At 35.3% G+C, this 17,868-nt stretch overlaps 1 protein-coding gene across 2 annotated transcripts in view; it reads right to left on the minus strand.

Annotated features, from left to right (window-relative positions):
- Window positions 1-9,960: 9,960 nt before the first annotated feature.
- LOC115436226 (basal cell adhesion molecule-like) overlaps window positions 9,961-17,868 on the minus strand; it is a 77,608-nt gene continuing 69,700 nt past the window's right edge. For both annotated transcript variants that reach the window (XM_030159016.1, XM_030159017.1), the window contains 2 exons: window positions 15,830-15,929; window positions 9,961-11,623 (listed from right to left, as the gene is read on the minus strand). In XM_030159016.1, coding sequence (XP_030014876.1) covers window positions 11,621-11,623; window positions 15,830-15,929 — 103 coding nt within the window. In that variant the 3' untranslated portion in view covers window positions 9,961-11,620. The remainder of the gene's footprint in view (window positions 11,624-15,829; window positions 15,930-17,868) is intronic.

The following is a 17,868-nucleotide window of genomic DNA, read 5'->3' on the forward strand; positions in this document are numbered from 1 at the left end:
AACAATACAAACAGTAACAACCATGGTGATAATCATAATGGTAACAATAACTACAACCAGACCTGAGCAAACTGGGCAGAAGAGAGAGAGAGAAAAAACAAAGCAAACAAACAAAACTACAAAAAAATAAAATAAAATACATAAGACCTATTAAATCAGGGGTGTCAAACTCATTTTATTTCAGGGGCCACATTCACCCCAATATGATCTCAAGTGGGCCAGACCAATAAAAAATAATACCAGTGAAATAAGTAATAAAATTACATTGTTTCCTTAAAAATCTGAATAACATGAACAACTTGAAATGTCTTAAGAAAAACAAGTGCAGTTTAACAATATTCTGCATCAGTTTATCATTTACACATGTGCATTACAACTTACATTACAATTACAAATACACAAAACATTTAGTAACAGGTATAATATTGATGAAATTGCATTTACTTTTCTCAAGACATTTCATATTGTTCATATTTTTTCAGGTTATTCACATTTTTTGTAAAAGGATAGTTTGTAAATGCAAACATGTTCATGTAATTTTGCTTTTTTTTTTTTACGCTAAAACAAAGATAAAATCTGCAGTTGTCATTATTTATAGGTTATTATGACAGTATTTTTCTGGTCTGACCCATTTGAGATCTAATTGGTTTATATGTGTATGTATGGAACCTGAAATAACATGATTTTTACACTATTGATTAATATCTTCAGTGTAATTTTTGCATTTTACAAATTCATCCTATGGGCCAGATTGGACCCTTTGGCGGGCCGGATTTGGCCCCCGGGCCGCATGTTTGACACCTGTGTATTAAATGATGAACATAAGGAAAGAAAGCATGAACAGAATATCATACACCACGTCCACCCAAATAATACCAGTAACAAATCCACACAACAGGGGGTTACTGAAGTTAAATAATACACTTGTACTCAGTGTCTTAAGTCTCTTTATAAATCATCTTGTTTCTCTCACTCCCTTCTGACACAATCCTCTATTAATCTATGCTAATCTTTTTCTTGGCTCATTGCAGTCGGCGTCATGTGTGCAGACTGTATATGTGAGTGCTCCTGATTGTGCAGCAAGATAGAGTACATACTGACATTAGAGCCTCGGTTAACCTGGATGTATCTCAGCAGTGCTGCATAAAGAGTTGTGTGTCTATTCCCCTTTGATTATCGAGCTGAACCCAGGCCAAGCACAACCGAGCGGCCATCAGATCCGGGTCAAACAGGCAGGAGGCGACAGATTGCGGCTGTCATCCCTCCATAGTCTGACAGTAAACAGCTAAATCAGTTTAAAGCCACTGTAACTAAACCCAATGGAGGAAGGAAGAAAAAGTCACAGCGGGCTCATGGAAGGAGGAGGGAGGAAGGGAAGGAATGACAGTAATCCCTGTCATTGTTAGCAAGGCTGAAAAGCACCGATCCTCTCATTCTCAAAAAACAACAAAAAAACAAAAGTGACGATCGTACTCAAACAAGATGCAGAAACACATGGACTCTGAGTGAATGCTTGGCATCTCGATCCGAATCCATTTACTGAGCTTAGAATGACATGTCATGTATTTATGCAACAATTTTACATACACTATAAAAAACATAATATTAAAATGAGAGATGACATAGCAGGATCATTCACTTCGAGTTCAGTTCCTGAGGAATGACGCCCTTTTTACTGACACTGACTTAACCCATAAAGACCCAAACATCCACTGGTGACCAGAACTATTTGCCTTGGTTTTGTGTATTGAAAAAGTTTAAATAAAATTGTATAAAAAAAGAAAAAAAGAAAAAAAAAATATTATCATAACCCAATCACCCAGCATTTAATAGCCTTAAACCATAAAAATCCAAACAACCACTGGCGACCAAACGCATCCGCTGATCTAAACTATTTAATACCTGTTGATGCACTAATTCTATCAATACTTGTAAATAATTAGTTTAAAATACAGTTTACCATCTTTTCATGGTCATCAGATATGACCCATTTGGACATTCAGAGGCTGCATAGTTACCATGGAAACATTCATTCACCAGAAAAACCCATGGAGTTTAATAAGTAGTTGAAAATACTTGGTTTATGTTCAGTTAATGATATCTTTTACAAAAAAAAAAGTCATTTTTTCTTCAGTTTTCTCCATTTTCGATATAATAACCCTTAACTTTATTTTGTAGCTTTAATGGACATCTACACAACACTCAAAAAACTGAAACTTTGACTTTAATTAAATTTATTTTGTCAACAGGTTCCATGTAAATGTATTGTGTTAGTTGAAAGCAAAAATGTTAAGTTCATCTAAAATTAAGTTAGATGAACTTAACATTTTTGCTTTCAACTAACATAATACATTTACGTGGAACCTGTTGACAAAATAAATTTAATTAAAGTCAGTGTTTCAGTTTTTTGAGTGAATCAGTAAGTTAAATAAAGGAAAATACAAGATTTTCACACAAAAAAACTAAATTCAGAGCATAATATCAGAATTAATTGCGAAAAATCACTTAAGAAAGGTTAAAAATAGAGAAAGAATCATTTGGTAACTGCCACATAAGTAGCACTGGGTCTTTATGGGTGAATCTGTATTTTAGTGTCCAGAGCTGCTTTTCCCAAACTTTCGGTTGGAAACTAAAACAGGTCACAGGTGTGTTTTTATTAGGTCTACATTGGTAGAATAGTATACATTACAATACAGTGATATGTGGTTTGCAACTCTAGTTCTCTCGTCTCGTAAACCTGAAAATCTGATAGCGGAGTTGGTACAAATGTAGAAGTTAGAGTCATTCACTATGTATTTTTGTAAGTTTGGGGTCTTGAGCTGAGAAGATTCAGTAACCTTAGCTCCAGAGCTTCATGTCTTTTTCAATAACTAGAAGCTTATCCTCCAGAGACCCAGGAAAGTACAGGATTCTGCTTTTTTACATGAAAAATGTGAGTGAAAACAGCAGGATGAAACACTGTGTCCCCCAGATTTTTTTCTGAAAGTTCTATAGATAGATAGTAGGTGGATGGATGGATGGATGGATGGGTGAATAGATTAGATAGATAGATAGATAGATAGATAGATAGATAGATAGATAGATAGATAGATAGATAGATAGATAGATAGATAGATAGATAGATAGATAGACTTTATTGATCCCAGTTGTAGTGCAGCATGACACATTTTTTTCAGTAAGATGAAGGTGCATAAATATCAATGAAGCACATAGTGGAAATATGTTTATGACCAGGTTTAAATATCAGTATCTGTTTAATGGATATTATTGATTTGTCAAAATTGTGTTTCCCACATTCATTACTAGTTTTGTGAGTAACGAGTTACAAAGTAAGTCGTCCAATGTTTTCTTGTCAAGTGCTCTGTTTGTGGCATTTTTTTTTAGAACAAAGAGCACAGAAGAAATACTTGTTATGTCCTCCATAGAAGAACTTTATGTAGCCCCACACATTTAGGAACAGATATGTGGTTCTGCCCAAAGTCCAGCAACATAAAAATAATGTAAAAGTAATGAGTAACATAAGTTACTTTTGCAATGGAATTTTAACTTCTTTATCTAATTCCCTTCTCTGTTCCCATATCCTTTCCTGAACACCCTTCCCCACTGTATGCTACCTTTCATGAATATGCCCACTCCCTGATGACTTTCCCATATTTTTTTTTTCTTTAAAAAAAATAAATTAAAAAAATAAAAAATAACTTTCCCATATCTTTACCCAAACCCCCCTATCACTCAATCAAAAGGCCCATTGAAGAGACTGGAGGTGTTACTTGCAAATGGGATTCACTCTATAAAAGGTGGATCTTGTGAGAAGCTCTTTGTCTTTTCTTCACAATCGCTGCTCGTGTGCAGAACTGAACTTTCTTCACAAAGAAATAAAATCTTTTCGGCCGGCAGATGTCTCTATTTCATTATTCACCAGCAGCAGAGCAAAATTTTCCGTAACACTTTCCATAGAGGGCTACTAAGTAAAGTAATGGATAACAAGCAAGTAACTTCCCCAACACTGTTTATTACAACACATACATAAACTCACCTTACCTTACAGGAGACATGTTTTCCACCTCCAGAGTTAAATAAAGTTGTTCTGTACAATATGTGCTGCTGGAGTCCTTGAGCTGCTTCTCCATTCAACAAATAGATGAAATTGTGCCAGGACATTCTACTTAGACTTACTATACTTTATGTCAAGTTATTGAATGATGTCCTTATGGCCATTTGAGAAAATCTGAAGATTAAGTAGCTGTTAGTAGCCATTCTTTCTGTACAATACAGTGTAAAAGTCTTAGGAGCACCATTAGGTTTGTTGTTTCAGTAAAAGTATAATGTAATGAGTTCTATGCAATTCTCATTTTCTGTATTAAGAAAAATACAGCAAATACAGGAAACATATAGACGATTAAAAACCAGAGTTTCAAGAAAATACATCTTCTACAAGTATGAAGTATTTTCTCTGACCTCCCTTTGCACTTAACATGTCTTCAACCCTTTATCAGGCAAGTGACTATTTTTGGTAATTTCTGCACACATTACAAGACAGTGACAGCAGCAGTTATCTCAGGTCCAATGTGGTCTACAAGGTCTGTAAGGTCCACCTCTGCATGAACAGTGAGTGTACCTGCTTTGTTAGGTACCATGAAATAATGGTACTAATGTAAGGAATGATGTTCAAAGGGAGAATGTGGATGTGGACAGGGGTCTGGATCAGCACTGATGTTGGTCTAATGTTCTAAAAGTGATGTTCTAATATTCTAAAATACATGCTAATTTTACATTACATGTGTTTTTCTTGTATTTTTTATATTGACTTCTTGGATTTTTATTTATTTTTATTATTTTTTGGCCACTTACGGGCAAGGAACCAATTTCGGTAACTTCATTGACCTTGATTTTCTACATGACAAAAAAAGGGGAAAATTTCACGAAAGTAATACAGTCTTGTTATGTCCTCTAATAACAAACTTTTTTTTTTTTTTTTGCCACTTATGGGAACCAAATATGGTAACTTCATTTACCTCGATTTTCAACGTAGCCATAAAAAAATTTTGAAAAAATTTACAAAAGTAATAAAGTCTTGTTATGTCCAATGTCTCCAATAACAAACTAAGGTTGAAATTTTGAATTCTATTTTTATAACTATAAAGGGTTAAGTCTTTTGTTCGGAGGTTTAGCCTGTATACTCCATTTTAGTTCTGTTTTATTTGTGATTTTTTGTTTTTAATACTGTGCACATATTTCCCATATTTTCTTATATCTGGAGCAGAGAGACTGAGAAACTCACTGATCAGTCAAAACAGTCTGACCCCTGACAGGCAACGTGGTAAGGGGACCTGTCAGTGGGTGGGATATACCGTATTACGCCGCAAGAGAACATTTAGTCCTTGAAGTTGATGTGTCAGAAAGAGCAAAATGGGCAAGAGTAGGCATCTGAGCAACTGTGACAAGGGAGAATATGTGATGGTTAAATCACTGGATCAGAACGTCTTGGTTGGTACTAACCACTACAGACCAGGAACACCCAACACGACTAACAGTTGTGGAGATACTCTTACCCAGTCATCACTGTTAATATATGACCCAGTTTTTTTTACATTGCTCATTTTGCTGCTTCCAACGTCAGCTTTTAGGCTTAAATTTTCACTTGCTGCCTAATACAGCTCTGGAAAAAAATAAGAGACCACTGTAAAATGATCACTTTCTCTGATTTTACTATTTATAGGTATGTTTTTGAGTAAAATTAACGTTTATGTTTTATTCTCTAAACCGCAGGTGTCAAACATGCGGCACAGGGGCCAAAACCGGCCCGCCAAAGGTTCCAGTCTGGTCCGCGAGATGAATTTGCAAAGTGCAAGTTAGGGCATCAAACTCAAATAAATAATGACAACACAATTTTTTTCCCCTTTGATTTAGTGCAAAAAACATTATATTATGAAAATGTTTACATTAACAAACCATCATTTAACAATAAAATGTGAACAACCTGAACAAATATGAACAACCTGAAATGTCTAAAGAGAATTAAGAGCAATTTTAACAATATTCTGCCTGTTACTAAATGTTTTGTGCCTTTGTAGATCTGTTCTTTAATGCATATGTATAAATGATAAGTTGAGGCATAATATTGATAAAACTGTACTTATATTTCTTAACAAATTGCATTTTTTTCAGGTTATTCACATCCTTTTTGTTTGGATAGTTTGTAAATGTAAATATTGGCATAACTGAATGTTATTTTTCGCACTAAAACAATTTGGAGTTGTCATTATTTATTGGCTGTCATGCTATTATTTTACTTCAGATTAAATTGGGCTGAATGTGGCCCCTTGAAGAAAATGAGTTTGACATCCCTGCTCTAAACTATCAACATTTCTCCCAAATTCCAAATAAAAATATTATTATTTAGAGTATGTATTTGCAGAACACGACACATGGTTAAAATAATAAACAGATGCCGTGTTTTCAGACCTCAAATAACACAAAGAAAACCAGTTCATCTTCATTTCTAAACAACACAATACTAATGTTGGAATTTGGGAAAAGTTCAGACGTCAATATTTGGTGGAATCGCTCTGATTTTCAGTGTCAGCTTTCATGTGTCTTGGTTGTCCTCCATAGCTGTTGGATGACTTTATGCAGCTCCTGACAGAGAAATTCAAGAAGCTCAGACATGCTCCATGGCTTGTGACCATCCATGTTCCTCCAGAAGTTTCCAAAGTGGGTTCAGGTCTGGAGATTGGACTGGCCATGACAGGGTCTTCATCTGGTGGTCCGTCATCCACACCTTTATAGACCTAGCTGAGGCCAGGAGCATTGTCTTGATAGAAAAACCAGTCCTCACAGTTTGGAAACATCGTCAGAGCAGAAGTCCAGCAGTTTTTAATAGTTATTTTTGGATTCTAGTCACTTTCGTGGTACTAATAGCACTGTTTTTGCCTGTTATAAGAAGATAGTGATGGCCTCAGTAGTGGTTTTTATACTTCTTCTTAAAAAAGACATGGATCAGGTGTTTATTCAGTAGAATAATGTGTGCTTGTTGCAAGGTTTTAATAGTTTTGGATTTTTCATTATAGTTTAGTTTTATTAAGTTTTGACTTTTTTCTGTAATTCAGTTAGTTTTAATTCGTTTTTAGAGCAGGTTTGCTAGTTTTTATTAGTTTTCATTTTTTTCCTAAATGCTTAGTTTTAGTATTAATTTTAGTTTTGTCATATCTTTTATCTTCTTCGCCGTCATATTCAAATAAATCCCATACAGGACTTTGCTTTCTCCCACCTAGAGTGGGGACGAGAAAACGACTCTAAACAACAAGTGACGAGAAGTGACGGACTGTGAAGTGCCATCTAAAATTGCTAGAGCAAAATAAATCAATTTTGTATCAATCCAACATTGACAATGACAAAAATGAAGGGAATTTTATCCATAATTTGTATATGTTTTAGTTTTATAAGCACACAATACAGTTTCAGTTAGTTGTTTTTTTCTTTTAATTATAGTTTTCATTTATTTCAATTAACAAAAATGTTTTTTTCAATTCTAGTTTGCGTCATTTCGTTAGTTTTCGTTAACGATAATAACCTTGGCTTGTTGGAATTCAACAGACACAGGAATGGAATGGCTGTCATACATACAGACATGCTGATTTCACAGGAAATTGCAGTGGTCTCTTAATTTTTTTCCCAGACCTACAGGGTGGGGAAGCAAAATTTACAATATTTTGAGGCAGGGATTGAAAGACAGTGTATGACCAATTAGTTTATTGAAAGTCATGAGAATTTATTTGCCACAAGAAAATTGACATAATAGAAAATGTTTTTATTCTACGTATGTGTCCTCCTTCTTTCTCAATAACTGCCTTCACACGCTTCCTGAAACTTGCGCAAGTGTTCCTCAAATATTGGGGTGACAACTTCTCCCATTCTTCTTTAATAGTATCTTCCAGACTTTCTCGTAATAGTTTTGCTCATAGTCATTCTCTTCTTTACATTATAAACAGTCTTTATTGACACTCCAACTATTTTTGAAATCTCCTTTGGTGTGACGAGTGCATTCAGCAAATCACACACTCTTTGACGTTTGCTTTCCTGATTACTCATATGGGCAAAAGTTTCTGAAAAGGTATGGATAATAGTGTTAGGTATGATTATGACATCAATATATGTTTGGTTTCAAAACAATTGACGTAGTGCCTGCTGAGAAAAAACAACTAAATGTTCATTGTAAATTTTGCTTCCCCACCCTGTATATATCCAACACAGTTTAAAATGCCATTGTAATGAAATAAACAATATTATTTCCACCTCTTATGTCAGTGGTCAGGATTTTATGGCAGATCAGTATGAATAGTATATGTGTGCTCATTTACAACCTAACCTAAACCTGCTAAAAATAACTTACCTAATGTTGGCCCAAAACTTTTTACACAGAACTCTACATTTACACCAAATTATGCACTTTGATAGTTCTACTTTGTATTATCTACAGTGGTTTTTGTGCCAACATCGATGTTTATCTACATATATTTTGAGCCAATATTCACATTTGCTTTTAAATAAAAACACGGAACCCAAGCCCCATTACTACAGGAGTATCCTCACCTCCATCACATCAGCAGAGGATGACATTGACGCTTATTTACATTTCCCATAAATTCTCTCTTACTCCCCATAATGCATTACTGCTGCTTCCTTTAGTGCTGCTTTGTATTCAGAGCACAGATCGATTTGTGCAGGTCACATTGATGGGAGGCTTTTAATTTCCTAATGGACAGTCAGCAGAGCATGGGGTGTGTATCAGGACGGTGTAACCAGAGAGCCCGTGTAGATTCATGTGCTGGACAAAATTGGCACAACGTGGTACAAGGTTAGAGCACACTGTTATGTAACATCAATGTTATAGAAGATCAGGGGAGGGGTGTTTACATGTCTGGAGGAATTATTTCGTCTTATGTCCTGATCAATAGTTCATTTTGTTATTTTTAATATATTATTAATAGCCAAATAACCAATCATGGTTAAAGCAGTGACTGACAGGAATGATCCTACCAATTGTTACTAATCTATGCACAAAGCTGCATATTTGGTGATGATTGATGGCTTCATTTCATTTCATTTTTAAACATGAAAGAGAATAGAGGCAATACTGCATGACCGAATCTGCAATGAGCCCATCCTTTACACAGTTATCAACGGAAGACACCAGCTTCCTCGATTTTTCTGTTCTGTCACAACAAATCATGGGATCAATCAGTGTGTGGGCACATTTACATAATACTGCTTATATCAAAGAGATTAAACTGTGGTGCAAACAAAGAATCAATTTAGATGTCATCTTTATGGAAGTGTAAGAAAAACATACATGGATGAATCACATCAAAAGCAATTGGATTTCTCATAGACCTTCATTTGGTGTATGATTTTGGAGAAAATATTAAGCCCTAAATATAGGGTTTCCTTATTATATGTGACTGGATAGACTTAATTGCTCCATTTCTCAATTTCACACTTTTTTTTTGCAAATATTTGAATAAACACACAGAGAAGATAGGGGTGTGATTGGGTTTCTTGAGTTTTTCATTATAAATTCTACACAGCTGAAAAAAAAACAAAAACAAAAAAAAACATCAACACACAGAGGTCACAACAGCGTACCACAAAATATACAGGATACAAAGAGGTAAAGCACTGAGAATATTTTATAAAAAAAAAAAAAAAAAAAAAAAAAAAAAAAATAGAATAAAAAAAAAAAAAATCATCCTCTCAATGAAGTGGAAAAGCAGGAAAATGAAAACTCAGTAGTTCCAAAATTAAGAATCCCCTTTCTAAATATATATATAAAAAAAAGTCATAGCACAATATTTTATATAAAACATAAAAATCAAAGAGTTCAAAGTTCACTTATCTATCTTCACCTGCCATGACAGGTTTGCTAACAGTCAATATGTTGATGGCAAGATCAATAGACAGACATTTAGACAAATCAGCCTCATAGGCAGAGATAGTGGTTTGAGGTCGCCTTTTTTCTTTCTTTTTCTTTTTTTTTTTTTTAAATTTTTATCAAGGCCATTAGTTCCAGTGTACATCAAAAGTTAAATGGCACGTCAACCCGCTATCACACCTGCTGACAGTGCAGTGAAAAAACAAAACAAAAAAAACAACAAAATGCCAGTATTTCGTACCGTACCAACAGAATCACTCTTGCTGTGATAGTCAAAGACTTTTTTCATTTGGTGAAATTAAAAGGTAAGTCACATACTCCGGTCTGAAACCCCCTCCCCCTTTTTTCGCTGCCCTGCCATGTCCTTGTATTGAACTCCAATGAACCTGTGTCGGTGGTTTCTCTGATTTTCAGGTGAATCGGCGACTGCTGTCCCACATGAAGGGAAAAAAAACACAGCAAGGTGTAGTTTTTGCTAGATCTCCCTGATTTTAGAGTGACAGCTGATGATAATTGGGCTCTCTGTGCTTGTGAGAATAGTTTTAGACTGGAGAAAAAGGACTCTAAAACTGTGAAAGACTTGGTAAAAAAAACAAAAAAAAAAACAGTAGCAATTACAGCCCCTGGGCCAGCAGTTTTAGTAACCACAGACACTTTGAGCACAGTACTCATGCACAGTTCTCCTCCTGTGTGATAGACAGGGCAGTCACTAAATGAATTTACACACACACACAAAAAAAAAACAGCACAGAAACGAAAACCAAGTTAACAGATAATATACTACCTTAATATACAAGTATGCTGGAAATGGCAAAAACAAATTTATACAACCTAACAGCTGGCTTATTTGGTTTATCTGGTTAAAAGCAGCCAATTTTAGTGACAGGATTGGTGCTATTTAATGTCTGGGCTGTCCCTAAGAGAAGCTAATTAGGGATATTGGAGAAAAAAACATTCACAGGTGGCAAAAATGCAATTAAACAAACAGCACTACAGCTTTTTTTTTTTCAGCAGAAATGTTACAGCAGTGTGCTAAACAGTGTGCTTACGGATTAAATGTTGCAAGCGACCAAAAAAACAACACACTATTTACTGAGGTGGATAAAAGTGAAAGGCAGCCTGTGATTTTTTTTTCTAGTACACCAGCAGGAGCAGAGAATATAAGTGCAGACTCCAAAACAGAGGAGCTGTTTCAGTGTAACACTCAGATACAGAAACACTCCAGAAAATTGCTGTGGCTCAAAGTTACATTTGAAAGAGATAAGAAAGATGCTTTGCACAGCTCTTCTCTGCAGTGGAGTCTCCCCGAAGATGTGATTGGTGAGTTAAAAGTTAGAATCAAATCAAGCAATGGTAATAATCTGTCAGTGATGTCACATTATAATGTTGCACATGTGTAGTTTTCAACCTGCAGTAGTACAGAGGGGTGGAGTTTGGATCAAAAATGTCCCCAAAAAACTGAAAAATAAAAGGAGAAACTCCACTCATCAGCTCTACTCCAGGTTTTAAAACAAGCATAACCAACGTGCCTTCCCAAGGTCCCCTAAAACAAGCAAACACTTCACCGCGCCACCTTTTCCCGTCCCCTTATTCCCTCTAGTGACGTAAATAAAGAAAAATGAGCCCTGTTGTCTTCATAAGTCTCCTTCCCTTCATCCCTCCGTCGGTCACTTTCATTGTCCCACTTCATCACTACAAGACAGACAGAAGGACAGACAGACAGAAGAACACGTTTAAAAAGGGAAAAATCAACTGTACTGATAATATGTGTTCACTAAAAAGATCATGCGTGACTCAAAAATCAAAGTCTAACAATATTCATAACCTCCTTCTAGATGTACTTGACCTTTTTCATGTAAAATCATAATAATGGTTAAAAAATATGGATAGAAATATATACATAATAATAATAACTTTATTTATATAGCACTTTCAAAAACTGAGTTTACAAAATGCTCTGACAGACAAAGCAAAAGTACATAACAGCAGAATAAAAACATAGCAAACAACACAACACAATAAAAGAGACGAGTACAGCAAACATGAAAACATGACTAACTTTGAATGTATCGTAGTGGAGAGGGCAGAAATAATATAACATGATGCTGTCAAATGCGAAATGAAGGAGTGGAATAAAACAACATCATGTTTGTCAATATAAATGAATAACCAAAACAGGGTAAAATTCAATATTCACATTAAAACATTAAAAAGAGACATCACATGAAGGCAAGTCTATAAAAATGCATTTTAAGAAGTGACTTAAAAGATGACACTGATTCCGCAAGCCTTATCTCCTCGGGCAGGCCGTTCCAAAGTCGAGGGGCCCTGATTGAAAAGGCGCGGTCGCCTTTCGATTTAAACCTCAACTTTGGAACAACCAGGAGCCCTCCACCCGAGGATCTAAGGCTGCGTACTGGATCATAATTCGCTAGCATGTCCATTATGTAGCTAGGGGCCAGGCCCATTTGGGCTTTAAAAGTGATCAATAAAATCTTTAAATCAATTCTAAAATGCACAGGAAGCCAGTGAAGTGAAGCTAGGACTGGGGTGATGTGATGTTGTCTGTTAAAACCAGTGAGAAGCCTAGACAACATGACAACAGGACAGTTCAGTATGGTATAATATCAATTCAGTCTGCATTGACCACCATATATTTTTGCGTGTTATGTCATTTCAAAACTGTTACGCAGTGATATTGTATTCGTCATGCTATAGGAACATGTTTAGTTGCATGTGCAGTTTTGCTTTAGCTTAGTTGCACATTATGTACAAGAAGATAATAATAAAAAAAAAAAAACAAAAACAGATTGCTCAGAAGAGGTTAGATGCCAAAAGCGGCTTTTGCAAATATGTCTCCTAAGAAAAATTAAGCAATTAGATAAAAATCACAGACACTAATCCAAATTCATCTTAAGAATCTAGTTATTCTTCCTAATGTGCACATTTTATTTGTATTATTCCACCAAAACAACTACTCTGTGTAGACTATTATTGTAGCTGTTTTAACATTTACTAATCAGATGCAGATAAACTTTATTTATACCCAGGGGCAAATTCATCAATTCAAGAAAATAAAGACAAAACAAATAGAAATAACATTAAAATTACATACTACCACTACTTCTACTGCTTCTTCTTCTTCTACAACTACTACTATTACTACTACTACTTCATTTCAAAATGTTAATGTTAATGTTGCAGTGACATTGTGGTTAGTTTAGTTCAGAATATTTACCACATTATGTACAGTAATAAAAAAAGTTATCACATTGTGCAGTAGAGGTTAGAAGCCAAAAATATGTCACCTTAAAAAAATCAAATGAAGCAATCACATAAATTAATATAAAATCTTGGTAAGTACATAGTTAATATGTAAGACACTATAAATGTCCTTTTCAGATGATGTTTTTTGAATAAATAACATTTTTCTTAAATTATTTAACATGAAAATGCATCATAATATGAAATGTATCTGTGGCAGCGTTGTGGATGGCAGTGGTATTTTTTAATGATGTTGCAGGACAGGAACATGACTCAATAACACAGAGACAGACATTTACATCTTCTCATTATATCTATTTCAAAAGCAGAGCAAACGGTGTCTGCCGTCTCTTCCTGCGAGTCTGAAATGTCATGCGGTGTGCTGTCACTGGCTTCAAATACCACCTAAGACAAGGTTCTCCTAAACTGACTTTCACACGCACATCATATCTGCCACCGCTGTGAGTTTTATGATGAAATGTTTTACATTTATGATGACATTTTCAGATGAGTCTGAGCATGCTGCCATGCTGCACCATCTGAGGCAGCGCTATGAGACCGGCTGTCTTTGAAATAAAAGTTGGATGTAGAAAATCAATCATGTCTCTGAGGATCTATTTGCTGACTGTATGGCTGGCGTTCATGTCAACCTGGTCTCAGTTTGTATGACGGAGAACGTCTACAAGGTCATATTTGACTGTTTTATGTGGAAGTACATTTAAAAGGATCTGGTAGTTTAGTTACAGCAGGATAAACTATTAAACCAAACTAAGCTCATTACATAAAGCATCAGCTCGTTTATACTGATTATAATGATAAGAATCTGAACCTGCTTACATGCACGCTAATACTCCGATCATTATCCGATTTCTGGAATTATCAGAATATTCAGGTGATCATGTTAACAGGATAATCTAATATGGTTTATCAGATAACAACGGTAATCTGATTATGAGAAATCAGATTAACACACCTGTTCTAATTTTGTGTCTGAATAGAGTGTTTTAATATGTATTTTTACTGTAGTGTGTACAAAACAGCTTCTATAAACCAAAGCGGTCATATTTAGTGTGACCTTCCCTTTGCCTTCATTTTGTTCAGATGATATGACATTTTTGGCATTCACTTTCTGATGTTTTATACCAGGTTTCATTCAACACATGTCAGATGTTTCAAATGTTTTTTACTACTTCTTATCACAGGGTCAGGGGTCACACAAAATACTGACTTTAACCTTTAGAACCCGTTTAGTTCTGTTTTTTGTGTGTCTTTAAGGCTGTGGACATATTTTCTATATTTTCTTGTTGAATCTGAAGAAAAGACACTGAGAAATAAAATGCATGTTCATTTGAACGCTGCAAAAACAACAATTCTAAAGGCCGCCTCAAACTTTTTCACTGTAGTGTGTGTGTGTATTCCTATATGTTTGTATATATAGAGCCAAGAGGAGCCAAGGGGCATTATTTTTGGTTTGGTTTGTTGGTTTGTGTGTTTATTTGTTTGTTAACACTCTAGCAGCAAAATTATTAGCTGAATTCATACCAAATTATGTTTATAGATTGCCAGTGACCCAGAACAGATGTGATTAAATTTTGAGAATAGTAGGTCAAAGTTAAAATTTTTTATGAATTTTTTTAAATCTTTAAAAATCTTAAAGTCTTAATTATAATGGGCGATATTTCAAATGTCGACAAAAACATCAATTTTTTTTCACTTTACTTCAAACTTGGCACATATATAGAGGCAACTGATATGCTGACATCAGCATACGCATAGACATGGTGACATCAGCTGGATCGATGCCAAAATAAGCTACAATACATGCAAGGGGCGGGGTTGGTTGTGCCTGGCACCACCAATCTATAAGCCAAATTTGGTATGAATTCAACCAATAGTTTTGTTGTAACAGACATTTGAAATTTCAGCCATTATAAGTAAATGAAGAAAAAAAAAAGATTTTAAAAATTCATAAAAAATTTTAACTCGGACTTACTTTTCCCAAAATGTAATCAGATCTATTCTGGGTCACTGGCAATCTATAAACCCAATTTGGTATGAATTCGACCAATAGTTTAGCTGCTAGAGTGTTAACAAATAAACAAACAACCAAAAACAATACCCCTTGCCTCCCCTTAGGGGGTGGGGTAATAATTTCCCTTTGGGATTAATTAAGTATTCTGATTCTGATTTCTCCCCCATACTCCCATGTCTTCCTGCATATATACAGGTTAACGTGATTTATTTCGTTCTTTTACATCTGTGCATGTGTAAAAACAATTATAGTCATAGAAAACGGAAGTTATGTAGTTAAATGTGAGCAGAAGACAATAACAGGAAGTTTGATTCTGCCATCACTACGTACGTATGAAATCCGATAATAGACTGGAGCATCTAAACCAAGATTTACAATCACTGCATATCTTGAGTGCATGTAAACACATCAGATCTGATTATTAGAATTATCTGATTACTCTCAGTTATTAAATTTTATGGTCATGTAAACAGGCTCACTGCAAGCTTTAAAAAAAATCTACTTTTTTACCCCCTCTAAGAGCCCAATGGACTCACCAAAAACAACAGCAAACAAAACAAACCTTTCAATAAGAGTTCAGTAGTGGAGTGTATTATTCTGACCTGCTCAGTAGATGGTCTCTTGTTGAGGAGACCTGCCTCTTCATTGGCCTTTTCTGTCTTCATCTCTACCACTATGTCGTTATTCACCTCTCCAGTGGCTCTGTAAAGAGAGCAAAAGAGAAAAAAACAGCAGCAAAGATGAGAGACAAGCTGGGTGTGTTTCAGAGTTGAATGTTGTCCTTTGAAAGATGTTGACCAGTGGAACATCAGAGTATAACCTCTGTTCAGTGGTTGAATATAAGTACCAACATGTACTGCAGGACTAAATCTGATGTACTTTACTTTCCGTTTGACGCAGCTCCGCTTTTATACCCATCCCAGAAGCAAATATTGTATGTCTGTGATAAGGATGAAGTGTTCCTTTATGGATTCTTCTTCTTAAGCTACAAAAACTCTCTAAAAATCCTGTTACAGAGAAAATACTTTTTCATAAAGCTTGCATTTTTAGAGATATATGGTTCCAACAGGACCAACACCACAAACACACTGAATGCTAATCTTGAAAAATACGATGCATTGTGGTAGATTACACTATAAAAGACTTTATAAAGTAATAGCCGAACACCTTCAGAGCTGCAACTCCACATTGTAAGTGGCAAGTTTTGACAAAGTTTGTATTGTTTTTTTTTGGTAAGGATTTAGTTATTCTTCCTCATGTGCACATATTCTGACAAAACAACTCCTCTCAAAATACTATTTTTGAAAACTACTGTGTATGTCACCAAACCAGATTATTATTGTAGCTGTTTAACATTCAGATGCACAAACATTAACTTTATTTATATCCAGGAGTGAATTCATTTCTTTATCAGTTCATGAAAATATAGAAAATACAAATAAAAATGACATTAAAATTAAACACTACGACTACCACCATTTCTATTGCTACTACTACAGCTACTACTACTACTACTACTACTATTACTACTACTACTACTAATAATAATCATGAATTAACACATTGCAGGGTCAAATGTACAATAGACTGCTAATAAAGTAAAGTGGTACGTATGGTATGAGCTCTACTTATCTTATAGTTTCCTGAATCATTAAAATATACTTACTGTCAGGTTCCAGTGAAGTACTACCTACTGAGTAACACGACAATATTACTGGCAAAGAAACAGCTGACCTTCGGCGTTAACAAAAATCTACCAGAGACCTTCCTTTTATTGTACTTTTAATTAATTTTTTTCTTCTTTTTTAACTTTCTGTGCAAACTGCTGGTTTGGCAATGCAACTGAGACACAGAAAACCTCTATCAGGAAAACCAAAACTAAAGCCAATAGGTTGCTGGAGAGCCTCTAAAGAGAAGTTGTATAACTTCGTGCTACTTTTTAGGGTGACAATTTCACACCTGTCTAGGGACTGCAGATGAAAAATAGGGTCATTAGGGTAACTGTGGTGCATTTACAGTAATGTCAAATAATATATAATGTCCCTGTTAAACCAACCAGTCAACCAACCAACCAACCAGTCGTTCTCGAGACCAATTTTTTGTGGTCTTGGTCTTGTCACAGACTTAACTCATTTGGTCTTGGTCTTGGACATAGAAGTCTTGATGGGATTTGTGAAAAAACCGCATCATCACAGAATAGTATCATTATTTATTAGGCGCTCTCTTCAAGACATAAGGACAATATAACAGAAAAGACAACATGAATTTGATTTCAATGTCTTTAGCTCTACAACAGATATGAGTAATCATGTCATGTCGATTTTAACTCTAGTCTGTTTTCAGTCTTGGTCTTGGACTTGGTCTTGACAAGGCTTGGTCTTGGTCTCACCTTAGTGTGTCATGGTCTTGGCCTTCGTCTTGTCATGGTCTCAATACCCTTCGGTCTCAGTCTAGCCGGTCTTGACTACAACACTAATATACAGGGGTTGGACAAAATAATGGAAACACCTTCACCTCAAGATGATAATGCCCCAATCCATACAGCGAGAACTGTTAAAGAATGGCATGAGGAACATTCTAATGAAGTTGAGCATCTCGTATGGCCGGCACAGTCCCCAGACCTCAACATTATTGAGCATTT

The sequence above is a fragment of the Sphaeramia orbicularis genome, chromosome 16 (assembly GCF_902148855.1).
Source record: "Sphaeramia orbicularis chromosome 16, fSphaOr1.1, whole genome shotgun sequence".
In the NCBI taxonomy this organism is placed as follows: Eukaryota; Metazoa; Chordata; class Actinopteri; order Kurtiformes; family Apogonidae; genus Sphaeramia; species Sphaeramia orbicularis.